Source organism: Phyllostomus discolor, chromosome 12 (genome assembly GCF_004126475.2).
Source record: "Phyllostomus discolor isolate MPI-MPIP mPhyDis1 chromosome 12, mPhyDis1.pri.v3, whole genome shotgun sequence".
Lineage (NCBI taxonomy): Eukaryota > Metazoa > Chordata > Mammalia > Chiroptera > Phyllostomidae > Phyllostomus > Phyllostomus discolor.
In genome coordinates, this window is record NC_040914.2 from 17,023,949 (window position 1) to 17,040,141 (window position 16,193).

The 16,193-nt window shown below is 57.0% G+C and overlaps 1 protein-coding gene across 1 annotated transcript; it reads left to right on the top strand.

The window, feature by feature from the left end:
* The first annotated feature begins 1,660 nt into the window (after positions 1–1,660).
* Positions 1,661–16,177, top strand: MEIOSIN (meiosis initiator). Its single transcript, XM_036012799.1, has 13 exons — positions 1,661–1,677; positions 1,999–2,119; positions 6,711–6,822; positions 8,018–8,224; positions 9,075–9,245; positions 10,346–10,454; positions 11,046–11,239; positions 11,903–12,058; positions 12,482–12,555; positions 13,377–13,670; positions 13,742–13,983; positions 14,784–14,873; positions 15,460–16,177. Exons 1-13 carry the CDS (start codon positions 1,661–1,663, stop codon positions 15,623–15,625), a joined length of 1,953 nt encoding a protein of 650 aa, XP_035868692.1. The 3' UTR covers positions 15,626–16,177.
* Positions 16,178–16,193: the final 16 nt, after the last annotated feature.

The following is a 16,193-nucleotide window of genomic DNA, read 5'->3' on the forward strand; positions in this document are numbered from 1 at the left end:
TAGTGATTTTTTTTCTTTCATTCCTTCATTCAATCAACTAATATGTGGAGTTTTAGGGATTCATAGCACACCCCCTGTGTAAAGCCCTTTAACCGCTTCCCACCGGTCTTGGGATAAAGGCGAAAGTCCTTTGTGCCAGGAACCTGCAAGCCCCTGCCTGTCCTGGCTCCTGTGTCCTTCCCCAGTCTTGTCTTACCCTCCAGGGCTCTCTGCTTTCTGTGCCATAAACACTCCAGCTTTATTTCTTTTGAATTCTCCATGCTGCCTTGTGCCCCAGGGCCTTTGCACATGCCCCCTCTATCTGAAATGATATCTTTCACTCTTCACCAACACCTTCCCACTGATCCTTCAGAACAGGTTCTGCCCAGGTTTACTTCCTCAGGGAAAACCTCATTGATTAGCTCACCTATTACAAGCTTCCATAACACCAAGGAATACCTCGCCTGTGTCCCCATCAGGACCAACTTCTTGGGCAGGTGACCTATGTGGTCACAGGGTCCTGTGGTTAGAGGAGCCCAATGCTTGGTGTAATGCCCTGCCCTCAGGATCTTGAAGTGATTGATTTTTGAACAAGAGGTCCGACATTTTTATTTGTAGTGCTCCTCCCCAAGCAAATTGGGTAGCTGGTTCTGGTCCTGGTTGCGATTTTACGTTTGTTTGTGTGACAGTTTGAATGGTGGTTTTGTCCCTAGCTAGACTGTGGGCATACTTGTCCTTTATATTTTTAATCCCTGTCACCTGTCACAACCCCTGGCACATAGTTGGTGCTCAATACGAAGTTGCTGAATGAATGAGTGAGAAAGACTCTTTCAGGACGTCAGGGTTTGATTAGGGAGAGAAGTGTGTTGTCCATACTGCACCCCCTTCTCCTCAAGGGCCTGACAGTGATTCCTCTATGTTCCCACGCTGGCCAGCCCAGGGCCCGGCAGGAAGGCAAGGGAGGTTGGGGAGGCTTCCCGGGGTGGGCGGCAATCGAACTGGGCCCTGAAGGAAGGAGAGGTAGGGACCGGCGGACACAGGTGTTTGCACATGCCCGAGGGAACAGCAGAAGCAATGGCAGTGGCCTGTAATTCAGGGCAGAGACTCCAATGTTTTTGTGTCTCCATCTGTCAGGAGGGTGTATGGAGGTGTGTGCTCACAGGCCTGTTATGAATTATGGATCCAGGGACTAGATCCCAAAAATTCCTCATTGGCCCAGGAGTCAATTACTTTCATGCCCTTTTTTTATTCAATCATTTAGCAAATATGCACTGAGTTCCTGCAACGTACCAGACCCCGTTCTAGGTACTAGCAGCAGAGTGGAGCCCCTCCCCCGCAACCCAGCTCTCAGCCCAGTACAGGGAGCAGAGACGGTCATGAACACAGGGGCTGGTGGACCACAGCCGAGGTGCCTCACCTGCCCTGTGCAGTTAGGGCCAGACAGTGGGAGAGAACCAAAGGAAGTAAGAGAATGGTCAGCCGGGCCAGGCCATGAGGGGCATTGTAAACCACACTGAGGATTTAAACTTGACCCTTACTGGGATGGCGTGGAGAGGTTGGAGCACTTATTAGGCACCTAATAGATCAGGTTCTGCCCTGGGAGATTTCACACACTCTAACTTATTTAATCCCACTGATAAGCCCCTGAGCCTGAATGAATGTCCTCATTTCCATCGCACAGATGAGAGAACTGGTCAGGTTAGTGTTTCAGAAAGATTCTAGTGCAGAGTACAGATTGGAGGAGGCCAGGTGGGAAGCTGGAGGCCTGTGAGGATGTCAGTGAATGGATGACGGCAGGGGCAGTGGTGGTGGAGAGAAGGGACCAGACAAGGAACGGGCAAGATTTGGTGGCCGATTAGACAAGGGGATAAGGGATGATGTCCAGGCGATGTCCGGGACTTTGTCTCGGGTGCCAGGGCTCGGTCCCTGAGATGGGGACAATGAGACAGGAGGTTTGGGAGTCAGATGCCAAATTCCATTTGGATGTCGTCATCAAAATCAGTGCTTGTCCCCAAACAGGAAGCAAAAGAAAAACCACACCAGCAAACTCCATGAGTTGGCATTGCTGCTACCTGTGGCCCCAAGGACCAGCTGCAAGAAGCTCACCAAGGTATGTGGACGAAAAGACAGGAGGGGGAGGTAGATTTGAAAATGCCAGTAAGCAGGTTAACTTCCCTGTCCTGAGAAACAGAGACAGACCCTTTCTGGGACAGCACCAAGATGGCAAGGGTCTTGCTCTGGACGGGAATTTCCAGGAGTCTGTGAGCCCAAGACTGTAGCATTCTCTCTCTTGAAAACAAGTCGGGGGAAACTGGGAGGTAAAAATAGGCAAGGAGCCAGCAGAGGTCATTGCTTTGGGAGTCCACCAGCCACGGGTTCGAGCCCTGTGGCTCCACGACTGCAGAATCCCGGGCAGGTCGCTCCAGTTTCCGCGTCTCAAGCTTCGGGTTTCTCAGCTATACGTGAGTCAAGACGACTCCTCCTGCCGAGAGATATGGTGAAGCCGAAACGACACCATAGCTGTGGCAGGCCCTGAATAAATTTCACTTCCCTCCCTGTTTTGTGACCCTTGGGTGTCATCTCCACGATGTAGATGCAGATAAAGAAAGTGTCTCTGCACGTCCCCGCTGGCTACTCCTCAAACGTACACAGTGCTGAGCTAAGGTCTCACCACCACCACCCCTGCCCGGTGGGGACCACTTAACGTGAGACTTGGAGATCCTGAAGGCTGGGCGTGATGTTCTCTTGCTATAGTCCCTCTCATTCAGTCATTTACTTATTCACTCATCAGCCAGGTGTGGGAAGACTGTTGGATGTCAGAGCTTTTATGATTGTAACAAGGGGAAGAAAAGGAGTTTGAAACCTAGTCCCTCATCCTCTGGGAGCTCAGAGTCTGGTCGGGAAGACAAAGATCTGAGCACAGGAGTAACCGGTCCCAGCTAGGATGTGCCACTCACCTGCAGAGAGGTTCCAAGGAGCAGGTGTTTCGGAAAGATTTGCCAGACCTTAACCCTGACCTGCTCCCTTCATGCCACATTCCATCAACCCCCAGTCATGTTGGCACTCTCCCTTAAATATATACATATTTGTTAATTTTTAAAGATTTTATTTATTTATTTTTAGAGAGAGGAAGGAAGGGAGAAAGAGAGCGAGAGAAACATCAATGTATGGTTGCCTCTTGAGCACCCTCACTGGGGACCCTGCCCGAAACCCAGGCATGTGCCCTGATTGGGAATCGAACCGGCAACCCTTTGGTTCATAGGCCGGCACTCAATCCACTGAGCCACACCAGCCAGGGCCCCCCTAAATATCTCTTAATCACAAGTGTTTATAACAGTTTCTTGTTGCTACTGTCACAAATTACCACAAATTTATTGGTTTAAAACACCACAAGTCTATTCTCTAACAGTTCTGGAGGTCAGAAGGCCCAAGTTAGTCTAACTGGTCTAAAGTCAGGGCGTCGGCAGAGGTGGCTCTCCTTGGAGAGAAACATCAATGTGTGGTTGTCTCTCATGCGCCCACTGCTGAGGACCCGGCCTGCAACCCAGGCATGTGCCCTGATTGGGAATCGAACCAGTGACCCTTTGGTTTGCAGGCCAGTGCTCAGTCCACTGAGCCACACCAGCCAGAGCTCCCCTTTGTCTTATAAGCCATCATAATCATAGGATCTGGGGACTAGGACATAGACATTTTGGGGGAGTGGCATAATGCTGACCACCCAAATGCTCAAAACATTTGAGGAATTTTGTCCTCTGTCCTCAAACATTTGAGTATTTGGTGCATGTAGGTGCTATTATAAGCTCTTGGCACAGAGCGCAGAGATGTCTGGGACACAGTCCCCACTCTGGAGGAATGGCATTCTGGTCAGGAACAGGCGTAATTTTATCACTGACCAGATGACCACATCTCTTCGTGGAATTCTGCCCAGGCCTCGGCCTGCTTTCTTTACCATTGGTTCTCTATTGTCTTAACGATCCCTCTTCTTTCGCGTGTTCACCCTTCCTTAGTTCAGTCCTGGACCCTCTGAGCCACGTGCACCCTGAGTTCCTATCAGCCTCCAACCCCATGTGACGCGTCTGCCTGAAGCACATCATCATGGCCCTCGGGGCTCTGGGACCTGCTCCGTCCGATGCTCAGTGCACTTACGGGTGCTGTTGCATGTGGCCTCTCCCGCGTTGGGGACGGGATACAGCTTAGACTGTGGCATCCCACTCACCACCTTGGCTGATTAAGTGCCGCCTGCCTCCTGCGGTGCTGTAGCTTTCTCTCCCTCTGACCACCAAAGCCTTCAGCCTGTCCCTGTGACTGTTTTCTCACCTCTGACCCGCGTTAGGTGAAGAGGTCTGAGAGGGCACGGACCATGACGGATAAATCTCTGTCCCCAGTGCCCACGGGGCCGAGCACTGAGCAGAGAATAGTAACAGGTGCTCCCAAGTGACGGGGAGTTCTGGGCGCCAAGCAGTTTATATGCCTTTTGTCATTTGCTCCTCCCCACAAGGCTTTGAGATGCAGGTGTTCATTGTTTTGGTTTGAGGAAACTGAAGCACGGACAGGTCACGTTGCCCAGGGACACGGGAGAGTCAGGTGTGTCTCTCCCCACAGGTCCGCGCCCTCGGCCACTCTGTCATTCAGTGCTCAGTAGGTGTTTGTTGAATTAATGAATGAATGAATGAGTGAATTAATGAATTTCCTGTGTTGGGGAAGTTGCAGGACTTGTCCATCTGACCCCAAGAAGATCTCTGGTATTTGAAACTTTGGTGCAGCCCACAAGCTAATCTTCCTGAAGTTTCAATTACTGAACTTTCTGTCCTAAAATCTCAGATGAGGCCCAGTTGCCGCCTGCATAAAACCTTTACACTAGCTCTAATAAGTAACATTTTATATTACTTTATAATTTACAAAGACTTCAGCTTAGTGCATACCTACCATGTGCCAAGCCTGGCAGTGGAGATACTAAACTAAAAACACAGTATCACACCCTTGTTGGTGTGCATCAGTGGACTGAGCACTGCCCTGAGGACCTAATGGTCGCCGGTTCAATTCCCAGTCAGGGTACATGCCTGGGTTGCCAGTCAGGTTCCCAGGAGGGGGCGTGTGAGAGGCAACCAGTCACACATCATGTTTCTCTCCCTCTCTCCTCCTTTCCCCTCTCTCTAAAAATAAATAAATAAATATTTTTTAAAAACCCATGGTGTGGATATAAAAAGTTAATCCCTTGAGAGCCTGGTGAAGGGGTGTCATCAGCTAAGCATGTATTAGGCAACTGATGTATCAGGCTCTGCGCTGGGCGATTTCTCACCCACTGCTTTTTCACTCCTAACGATAACCCTCTGAGTGAGGAGCTCATCCCCATTGCACAGATGGGGAAACCGAGGCCCGGAGAAGTGGAACAACCTGCTCCCAGCACACAGCCAGTAAGGGGCGGACTGGATCCAGGTCCTTCCCAATTAGGAGTGTCTTGGCTGGGTCACATGTGCTCTGTAGTGCGGTCATAGCTGCCTCTCATGGCTCAGGTTAAATAATTTCCGTGGCCGTCTGTATCATATTTTACAGGACAGTTTCACACAAGTCCCCTCGAGGGATCGAGTTCCCTGGCTTGCGGTTTGGACTCTTCCTGCTAACGGTTTTCTTGTCATTCTAGGGTTCCGGTAGGATCCAAAAAATCCTCCTTGGTGTTCTCCCCTCACGTCTCCACCGGGCTAACTCCTTTCATTCTTCAGGTCTCTGTTTAGATGCCGCCTCCTCCAAGGGGCCTCTCCGGACATCCACCCGTGACTGCAGAATCCCGTGTTGTTATACTCTGACTCGTAATGCTTCTCACACAGCCCATAACTTTGTTTGATGCATGAGTTTATTCAGGTCCGCTGCCCTCACTAGGTTGTAAGTTTCATGAAGGCAAACAAAAGTATATCTTTAAAAAAAAAGTATTTCTAGGTCACCCGTACACACCTGGCCCTTAGTAGGTAGTCGTCTTATTTAGCTACAGTAGCTCCCAACTCGGTCGGTGTTTGGTGGCTGCACAGGTGCTGCGTGCTGGGCAGGCGGTGTTGCACTTGGTGCTGTGGGGAAGCTCTGCTCCTTCGGCAGTCACTGGCCAGGGCACCTCTCGAGTCCGTGTGCTCGGGACACAGGAATCAAGTAGCCACCGTCCCTACCCTCAACTAGTCCACGGTCAGCAGGAGGGAACTCTGTATAAACAGATCATTATAGAGCAGTGTGGCGAGTGCCTTGGTGGAATCGGGCCTGGGATGCTACAGTAGTGCCTAGGAGGGACATCTGACCCAGCCCGGGCAAGAGGGGTCAGAAAGGAGGGAAGCTTCCGGAAGGAGGGAACGCTGAGCTGAAGCTCCGAGGAGATGCCAGGTGAGGGAGCATGTGGGAAGCAGAGGAAGACTGCAGACGGAGAACACAGCCTGTGCCAAGGCCCGGGGGTGGGAAGCTGAACAGCGCCTGCTGAAAAACTGGACCAGGACGGAGGCCAACGTGCATGTAGAGCTCAGCTCGGCCACTTCCTCTCTGTAACCTTAGCAATCCCATCACACTCTGAGCCTCAGGTTCCTTCGCCCTAACCGCTGCCTCGCTGGGCCGCAGCGAGAACTAAACAGCAGAGCAGGGACGTGTCTGCCAGTGGAGGGATTGCTGGGGTGGGGAATGGGGCCGGAGCCCTCCCGCCCCTCCTCGCCCTGGCGCACTCCACTTCTGTGTGTGACCGGCCTCTCCTTTGTGGGCAGAAGGAGATTCTGCTGCACGTCCTGCACTACATTCAGTACCTGCAGAGAAACATCGATGTGGCCCAGGCCTTGCTGACCTTCCACGCCGCTAATGGGGAGGGTGAAGTCGAGGGTGAGTAAGTTCAGCCAGCACTGCTCAGGGCCGCCGTAAGTACCGTCCTTCCGTTAGGGACCCTGAGAGGCTTAGACTGTCAGGCCCTCCCAGGTCTCCCGGCCTCGCAGAGGGGACAAAGTCGGAGGGGGGTGTCTGGGAAGACGGAGCGGGTAGCGGCCTGGGAGCGGGGACTTCGGGACGATAGAAGGGGGGCCCTGCCACGTGGAAGAAACAGCCCGAGCGTGAGCGTGTGCAGGCAGGAGAAGACACGCGTGGAATGTGTGGGGGCAGGCAAGCCGAAGGCGTGGTGACGGGGACCGTGTAGCATCGAGGGGACGTGCACAGACTCTCGCTCAGTGAGCCGGGCGCTCAGGTACTTGTTGGGTACGGTACCCTCTCTGCGCTTCGGTTTCCTCGTCCGCAAAACGGGGCCCGTACTAGGACCTGCCTCCTGGGCTTGTCTCGAAGATGAAATGAGTGAATACACGTAGGGAGTATTGTGACACCATGACTGGCCACACCAGTCACCCTGTACTGTAAGTGCTGGGTGCTGCCATTACCGGCGTAAAGACACACAGGCCAGAAGGGGAGCACAGGGGGCAGGGACAAGACCCTGAAGGGCGCCGAGTGCCGCTGAGGAGGGCGGTGACGTGAGAATCGCTGAAGGACTTGCAGCCAGGGCGGAGCCAGCAGGTTTTTTGTTTTGAGACAGTGGTCCCTGACATCTAGGGGGGAGGACTGGTTATTAAGCGAGAAACCGAGTCTGGGAGATCAGGGGAGATACTTTCAGGGGCGATCCCGTCCGGAGACCCTGAGGCCAACCCGGCCGTATAGTTGAGTGTGGATGGAGCAGTGCACTGGGGAGAGGTTAAGGAGGAAAAACTGAGGCCGGGGCGGGGGGGGGGGGGGGGGGGGGGGGAGGCCCTGGGTGACCCAGGGTGGTGCGGAGCCCTCACTGTCTTGAGGAAGGCAGGGAGAGGAATTGGCTCATGGTGGGGACTATGGGGACACATTTGGGGAGCACTGAATCCGTCTTCTCTCAAGGCTAAGACCCAGGATGGCCCCGGGGAAAGCCCGGGTTTTGCCTGTCCTTTTGCCCCCTGACGGTGGCACCTCACAGAGCCTTGATCTCCGTTTGGGCCGTCGGTTCCAACGTCTGTAAAGTCAGCCTGCGGACTGTGGCAGACTGTCCCCGCCCTGCCACCGCTGGGAGGGGCTGTCCAGAATGGAGGACTTGGAGTGGGGGTGAGGGCCTCTGACCTGTCTTCTCCTCGGTCCTGTGCAGGGCGGGGTCGGAACCCCACTGCGGGCTCAGCGAGGCGGAGACACCTCACCCCATCCAGCTCCCCGCACTCTTGTGAGTCCTGTGTCCGGGGGGCCTGTCAAAAGCCTCGGAAGAAGAAGCTGACCCGACCCACAGGTACAAGCCATCGGGGCAGGCAGAATCAGAAGTGGGGGTCGGACGGAAGCAGGGCTCCTTCTCCAGGGCCACCACACTCCCGGGAGGCAGAGTCAGCAACCCTGAACCCCTAACGAGGCTCCAGAGTCCAGCGTGCCTGGGTTCGATTTCTGGCTCCTCCTCTATTAGCTCTAAGACCCGGGGTGGTCACTGTCCTCTGAGCCTCACCTTCCTCATCTGGAAGTTGTAGTGCCTGCCACAGGGGGGTCTTAGGGGTCAGGAGCCTGAAAACACCCCGATCAAGCAATGCATGAGAGGAGAGGTGCGTGGTCCGGGCCCAGCGCAGGGAAGCTGCCGGCAGCCTGTATGGTCTCCATGGCCAGGGACCGTCCCTGGGCCAGGCCATCGGGGGAAAAGACCCAGGTGTGGGAATACAGCGTCCAGGGCCCACCTCAGCCTGGCTTTAACTCCCCTACATGTCCCTTCCCTTTCACGGGCCTCAGTTTCCACGACTTTAAAGTGGGAGTTGGACCTAATCAGTGACGTCCAGCCCTGGCCCCACATCCCAGGCATCCAGGGCGCTCTAAAAAATGTCTGTGCCTGGGGCGCCAGGTGGGCATCAGTGCTTTTCAGAGCTTGCAAGGGGGTTCTAACTGGGAGGCAGGGGAGGGAGGACTCGGACTAGGGGCTCTCTGACTGAGGGTCCGGGCTTGCCTAGGAAGCCCGTGAGTGGCCAGGCCAGGCGGAGCTTTGAAACAGGTGGTTGAGCCCTGAGCAAAGGAGACCACCACCTGAGCCGTGGTGACTGACACTCAGGCCGTGGTGACGCTCAGGCCCGGCCCCATCTGACGCCATCTCTCTGTTGTCCCAGAACGCCAGACCCGGGGCCAGAACCCTCGTCGCTGTCTGGCCCTGGACAAGCCCAAGAAGCAGGTGGCCCCACCCTCGGACCAGAAAGGAAGAGACGTGGAGGGGCCCGCCGCTCCACCAAGATGCGCTGACTCCCACGCTCGCCCCGAGGCTGCTTTGTCCTTGCCTCAAGGTGACGGGAACGGAAGCAGATCCTGGCTGGCACTGCTGGCTGTGGCTAAGGACAGGGCGCCCTGGGGCATCTCACGTGGGTCATTCCTCACTGTGAACTCAGCCCGTCCTTTATTCTCCACTTACTGGGCGTCTGCAACACCTGGGCACAGTCCCGGCAGCTGGGTGCTGGGGCTTCAAGGGAGCCCAGGAGGGACACTGCCTCTCGCCTCGCACAGCCGTGGCCTCTCCCCCAGTGTCTGTTCCCTTGAGGGTCTGCCGTGGGCGTAGGCGTGGACAGGATCAGGATCAGTGCCACCCTCCTGTGAGAGCCGCAGGTGGCGGGACTGGGGGTGAGAGCAGGGCCTCCTCAAGAGCCTGCACTCGATGCAGCGAGACGGCCTGCAGACGAGGGACTCCCCGTCTCGGCACCAGGTTCAAGAGCTGCGACGGCTCCTTCCACAGAGAGCCGCGCGAGAAAGTGGGCAGTGGGAGGACAGGGCCTCCAGCCGTCTTGTCCTCCATTCCTCTGTTCACTCGGCCCTTACTCCCTGAGCGCTGCGGCTCTGCCAGGCCACGTGCTAGCTGCTGGTGATGCAGTCCGGGGAAGGGGTCCTGAGTGATCAGACTTCTGGGGGTTGCCTAAGAGGTCTTGGGGAGGTGCCTGACTCACCTGGGGAAGGAAGGCTTCCCAGCCTGCTAGTTGCGTGAGTTTGGGCAACTTACTTAATAGCTTAATGCCTCAGCTTACTGAGCTGGAAAATGGGGCAACGATAGTACTCCATCACAAAGGATCACTGAGCAGCATGTAAAATGCTTAAATAGTCCACACTGGCCCTGGGAAGCACTTCGTACTTGTTTGCTGTTATCATCTCCATCATCGTTATTCCACTTCAGGATTTTATCTTCCTTACGGCTTCTGATAAAGGAGTGGGATTCCAGAAACCTAGCGGTGGTTGGGGTTGCCCCTGAGCCCCACGCAGAGGTCCCAAAGCCAGAGGGGTTGGCTGGGGTGGGGCAGGAGGGAGAGGCTGTGGCAGACCCCAGCACCCCTTGATCCCCGCCTCTGGGAGTGCAGACTGTGCCGGTCACAGGGGTGATCGCCCTGAACTGCCTCCGCAGGCTGCTCCTGCAGAAACAGCGCCCAGGGTGATGGGCCTTACCCTGCCTTCGGGGCCCAGCAAGGGGCTGAGAGGACCTATTTGGTCAACGGAACACAGTCCTATCCCAGGTAAGGGAACCCCAAGGCTGTGCGTGCGGGAAACCGAGGTGTTTGGTCTGGAATGGCCGAGGGGCATTGAGACACAAGGTTGGTGTCCGTCCGCGGCCGGTGTCCGTAGAGCGTGCACTGCTGTGGGCCTAGCTTCCTGCAGGTATCGTAAGCTCGGAGAGACGGGCCTCAGCGCCTCACCGGCCTCCCACCTCCCCCTTCTAAGCCATCCTTACTGGTCACACAAACCTTGACCATGTGAGTACATGGCTTAAAGCCCTCCCTCCGAGCCCGGGAGCTCCACTGGCATTTGAGAACTTCTCTGGCTTTATCTCACCTTGCTGCACCCTCTCCTGCCCCTCACCCACGAATCTTGCCCTTAACACCTCGAAATATTCGCCACTACCCACAGGAACCACCTCTGGGTTTCTCACCCTCAGATCCCTCTTCCCAGCAAGGCTGTTCCCCTCGTCTCCTTGGAAAAATCTCCCTCCTTCAGGCCCAGCTCAGCGCCATCCTCCCTCCCGCTCTGCTGGCCTCTCTGACCTCCTTGAGCCACCAGAACTGCGTTGTCAGTGCGGACGACAACGCCTCTCCTCACAAACCTTGAAGCTCTGTGAGGGCCCAACCTCAGACTGATAAGCTTTCTGCCCTGAGGTCGTGCCCCGGGGAGACAGCTCACCCAGGGAACTTCACCTCTTGCAGGCAGCAGCTGGCCGTATACGAGTCCAGCGAGGAGGCGGACAAGGAGGCCCCAGACGCTGACCCTTGGCTTCCTGCCTGGACCCCAGAGGGCATCCCCCTAGGTGACCAAAACTCTGTCTCTCTTCTGGGTGGGCTGCTGTGGGGGCTTCTTGCTACCTTCCTTCTGAGGATTTCCGTGGAAGGCGGGAGTGGGAAAGGGCATGGCTGTCTGCTAAGCACAGGGATGGCGAACACACTGTCCCAGCTGTCTGTTGCCATGGCAGACATTGCAAATCCAGCATCACTGTTTCCGGTGGTCTGGGTGATCCCAGACACTGCCTCAGAATACCATTCCTTTTTTTAGGATTTAATTAATTTTTTTTTAGAGAGAGAGAAAGAGAGGGAGAGAAACATGGATCGGATGCCTCTCCTGCAACCCAGGCATGTGCCCTGACTAGGAATTGAACCTGCAGCCATTCAGTTCACAGGCTTGTGCTCAGGCCTCTGAACCACACGAGCCAGGGCCAGAATCATTCTTAACACAAAGCCCAGTTACCTACCATCAGTCTAGCGGGTCTGGCACAGTGTGATACTGATTTTTTATTTTTTTGGCCATTCCTGACATAACACCAGGCGTTGTGCCTCGTCAATGTCCTCTACCAAGCCCTCAAAATGAGCAGTTGACAGTCATCTTACCCCAGTGTCTGCATCACCTCCCAAAAGCTAGTCGGGGGAGCAGGCAATCTGTGGCCACACCCCCTGCAAGCCTGATGTTTTCTCTTCAGGGAGCCCACTGCCTTTGGGGCCCCCTCAGATTGACAACCGGAGTGTGACGGGTCCCCTGAGTGAGATCCTAGGCCTCAGCCCTTCCCTCTTCAGCTCCCCGGGGAAAGCGCTGCCTGTAGAGACCTTGGAGGACAGCAGCCTGTACCTAACCCAAGGTGAGCACGCGGGGCTGAGCCTGGTGCGTGGTTCACACAGAAAACACATGATGACGCAGCCCTGTGCTGGGCAGCGCCGGGCACCAGGGATGAATCCCACCCGGGTCCTGCTGCAAAGAGCCCGAAGCCTGGGCGGGAGCGGCCCCAGGTCGAGAGGAGGAGGGCAGGCTCCAGGAACCTGCTGCAGGGACCCACAGGCTCTGCCCAGATGGGAGGTGGCCCAGGGGAGCAGGCCTGGGAGCGAGCTGGGTTTGGACACGGGGCAGGAGATCGGAAACCTGGAGAGCGGCACTCCGGCCAGCGGGCTGGCGGGCTGGTGGGGCAGAGGCCTGGTGCCCAGAGGGAGGCACTTCCGTCCGGTGCAAGCACAGGCCTTTGTTTCTGAGGTTTCGACAAAAACCCTCTGGCCTCCCTCCCTGACAGCTCTCTTTGAGGAAATTTTCTTCGATGCCATGTCTTCGCCTGCTGGCTGCGTGCTGGAGGTTCCGCAGAAGGAGGTAGGCACCTCTCCATCCACCCATCCAGGGACACGGTCACCCTTCCCCACACTCACCACTCACCTGCTTGATTCACGCCTCCAACCCCTGGACTCTGCCAGAGGTCCACCTGCTCATCCTTTGAATGCCCACTGCTGGCCACCAGGCGCCCAGTCTGTGCCGGGCACTTGGAATGAACTGGACACTAAGGAGGGAAGCTAAAAAGCTGCCAGGTGCCTATGAAAGACCCCACGTAATTTTACAACTGCTCTGAGACAGGCTCGTTTGACAGAAAGCAGCAGAGCAACCCCAGGAGTCCTCGGTTGGAAAGATCCACCTCCCAGGCCCCCACCGGGCTCAGCTCTGTAGCCACCATCTGCCCCCAGAGCTCTCTGTCCATCTGACGGAGGGGCAGCCCCAGCCCTGGTCCCCAAGCCCTTCTTCCTCCAGTGGACAGGTGCTGTCTCAAGGAGTAGTTGAATGGGCAGTAGAAACAAAAACAGATACCCGTGAGGGAAAGGGGATCAGGGGCTGGGAGGAGCGGGGCAACGGCAGGGAAAATGGGGACATCTGCAACAGTGTCAACAGTAAAATAAAGAAACATAGACACCCTCACTGAGTGGGGCCCTCCGTGAGCGCCGGGCACCGTGCTTGCCCCGGAAGTCCTGCGGACACTGTTCTTACGCCCAGGGGAGTAAGGACTGGCCCCGGGCTCCGGGGCTGCCACTCAGGCAGGCTGACGGCATTGAGAGACACGGCCCCAGAGTGGGAGGCAGAGGACCCGAGCCACACAGAGAGCCCCTCTCGGACCCCTGTGGGGACTCGGGAACGTCGGTCTGGAGACCCAAGGGGCGTTCGGGGCAGTTGTCCTGAATCTGAGCTGTTTCTCACGTTCCTTTCCTAGGAGAGCCAAGAGTGGGGGCGAGAAGGGCACCGCCGGCTCTGCTCACGTCCCTCCATCTTTCTCCTTCACCTCCCAGGACTCACCCCGTGAGGCCTCCAAGGACCTTCCTGACTCCCGCCGCAGCCTGTGCCAGTGCCTGGGCTCGGGGGACCCCCCCTCGCTGAGTGAGGACAGCTCCGGCTCTGAGGACTCGGTCACCGACTCGGACGTGGAGATGGCGTGGGCGCAGCAGGTGAGGGCGCCCAGCCATCGAGGTGGGCCCTGCCTCTCCCGCCCACGCTCACGTCTCTGCTCCCCACCCAGGACACTCCGGCCGACCCCGAGGGCCCCAGGTCCGTGAGCGATGAGGACGGAGACTACACGTGGACCCCCAGCCGCCAGTTCTCGACCTTGGCCTCGGCCAGGAGGAAGGCCAGGAAGGGCCAGGCAGGCAGGGGCCCTGTGAAACCCAAGAACAAGAAAGTTCCCTGCTCCACTCAGATGAAGAAGAAGTGTGTCAACGGCTTCATCATGTTCTGCAGGATGAACCGGAAGCAGTATATCAGGTGGGTGGCCCCTTCCGCAGCCACGCCCTGCCCCAGATCCCACCTGGGCCCCTGGCAGTGGTCACGGCCTGTCAACCGGAAGCACTGAAACCCCCCTCCCACTTAAGAAAAAAAAGGAAATTAATTGGCTTATGCAATCTGAAAAAAGAAAAAGGGGTGAGGACCATGGGGTTCAGGTGGGGCTGGTCCGAGGGCTCGCAGGATGTGGCCTGGAGTCCTTGCCCCTCTCTCTCACTGCCCCTGTCCTCCAGGTGCGCTGCATTCTTGGGCAGGTGAGGCCTGGGCGGGGCAAGGTCGCCCCTGAGAGGTCTGGGCTTATGTCCTGGCTCCCACACTAGCAACCCCGTGGGAGCACAGCCCCTCGTGTCTGAGGCATCAAGAAAAAGTTCTTGGGGCGGACTTGGTGGGTCAGGAGACCAGCGTTGCACCTCGTCATTGCCAGCTTCAGGCCAGGGGATGGGGTGGGATGGGAGGCCTCCCAGGCCACAGTGGAGAAGAGCCGGTGCCCTAACAGGAGGATCAGGGGCTGATATTGGGACATAGGACCCCTACAGGTCTGGGGACACAGCTGTCCCCTTCCCAACAACCATTTAGTCCAGCCCCCTCTTTGACGCCCCGGCTCCAGGGGGTGTAGTGGAGGGCACCACGTCACACGGGTGGGGCAGAACTGAGTGCCCAAATGCAAGCTGAGGCTCTGAGAGGGCAAGGGCCCCTGGCGTGGTCAGGCCCGACCCTCGCTGGCCTTGGCTGGAGCCAGGCTGCCCGGCAGGCCTCTTCTTACCTCCCCCGTCCTGTCCCAGAGCCTGCCCGGGGACAGCATCCACGGCTGCCACCAAAGAGCTGGCCCAGCTCTGGCGGGAGATGACGGAGCAGGAGCGGAAGCCGTACTGGTGAGGAGCACCGTGGGGTGGTGTGGGGGCACAGGGCCTCCTGCTCCTCGGGGCTCTGGCCCTCAGAACCTTGACCTTCCCGCGATGGGAAGCAGGCTGGGAGTTCACGGGGGTGGGAGATCTGGGTGTTGCAAACTGGTATGACATTCCTGGGGGTGACAGAGGTGGAGAGGCGCTCCACTTTGGAGCTTAGAAGGACAGATACCTTAATTTGGGATTTGGACCCCACTGCCCTAAATTTCTTTTGCCCTCTCTGCCACCGGAGTTTCTCGGAGCAGGAAACCGGGTCTTCCCTTCCGCTTGGCCTCCTCCCCCTCTCCCCTCTCCCCTCCTTCCCAAAATCCTCTCTCCTTCGCCAAGGTCAGAGCTTCCACCTGCCTGTTTCTCAGTTGGGCCCTGAAACACACCGCTGTGTTCGCGGGTTTTTAACGGGAGCGCGGGGCTTCGGCGAAGAGCCCTCGGAGGAGTCCCCTTGTAGAGACCCGGACTTGGAGACCCAGAGGCTCGCCTGCCCTGTGGGACCAAATGGAGTCCCAGCACACTGGGGACACAGCAAAACCCCACCCAGCCCTCTCTCTCCCCGCAGCATCAAGGCGCGGAGATTCAGCCGCCAGCACAACCGGATTGTGAAGAAAGAGAGCTCCAGCAGCGACGACGAGGACTGGGGGGTGCCCAAGCCCTTCTATCAGCTGCTGGCGGACAAGGCCCGCTCTGCCTCAGGGCCCGCCGCTCAGCTGCTTTCTCACCGCTAATGAGAGGGCACCGCGCCTGGCCTCCCCGCCACCTCGCAGCTCCGCGGCTCGCTGGAAACCAGGAGCGCGGGGAGGATGTTGCCCCTCCCGGGCCCCACCCCCGCCAGCAAAGTCCCCTTGGCCAGTTCCCTGGGGCTGGAAGGCGGAGGTTTTCTGATTCCGATGTTTTGTGTTTGTTTTTTACGTGGGCAGCTGAACCCTGCCCTTCCCCAGCTCCTTTCTCCTGGGGAAGGAGGACCTGAATGAAATGCGGGGAGGCAAAGTTACGAAGAAGGGGCTCCCTCCACCCCTGTGCACTGACCTGCCTTGGCCCACCCCAGAATCAAATGGTTTCAACCCTGTTGAAATTGTTCTCACCTTATCCTACTCCTCTCTCCAGTTCTATTTATAGGTTATTTATTGCTGCCAACAAAATAAAGTAAAACCCTTGTTACCAGTAAGGGACATTCAGCAAGCTGCCGTGGTCCCCTGCTCCCTCAGCCCTGGGGGCGCTCCTTCTACCCTGGATCTGGGGGCCCCAGTTTGAAAGCAGCTGGCACCCTCCTCGCCTGGAGCCTCACTTCCACTC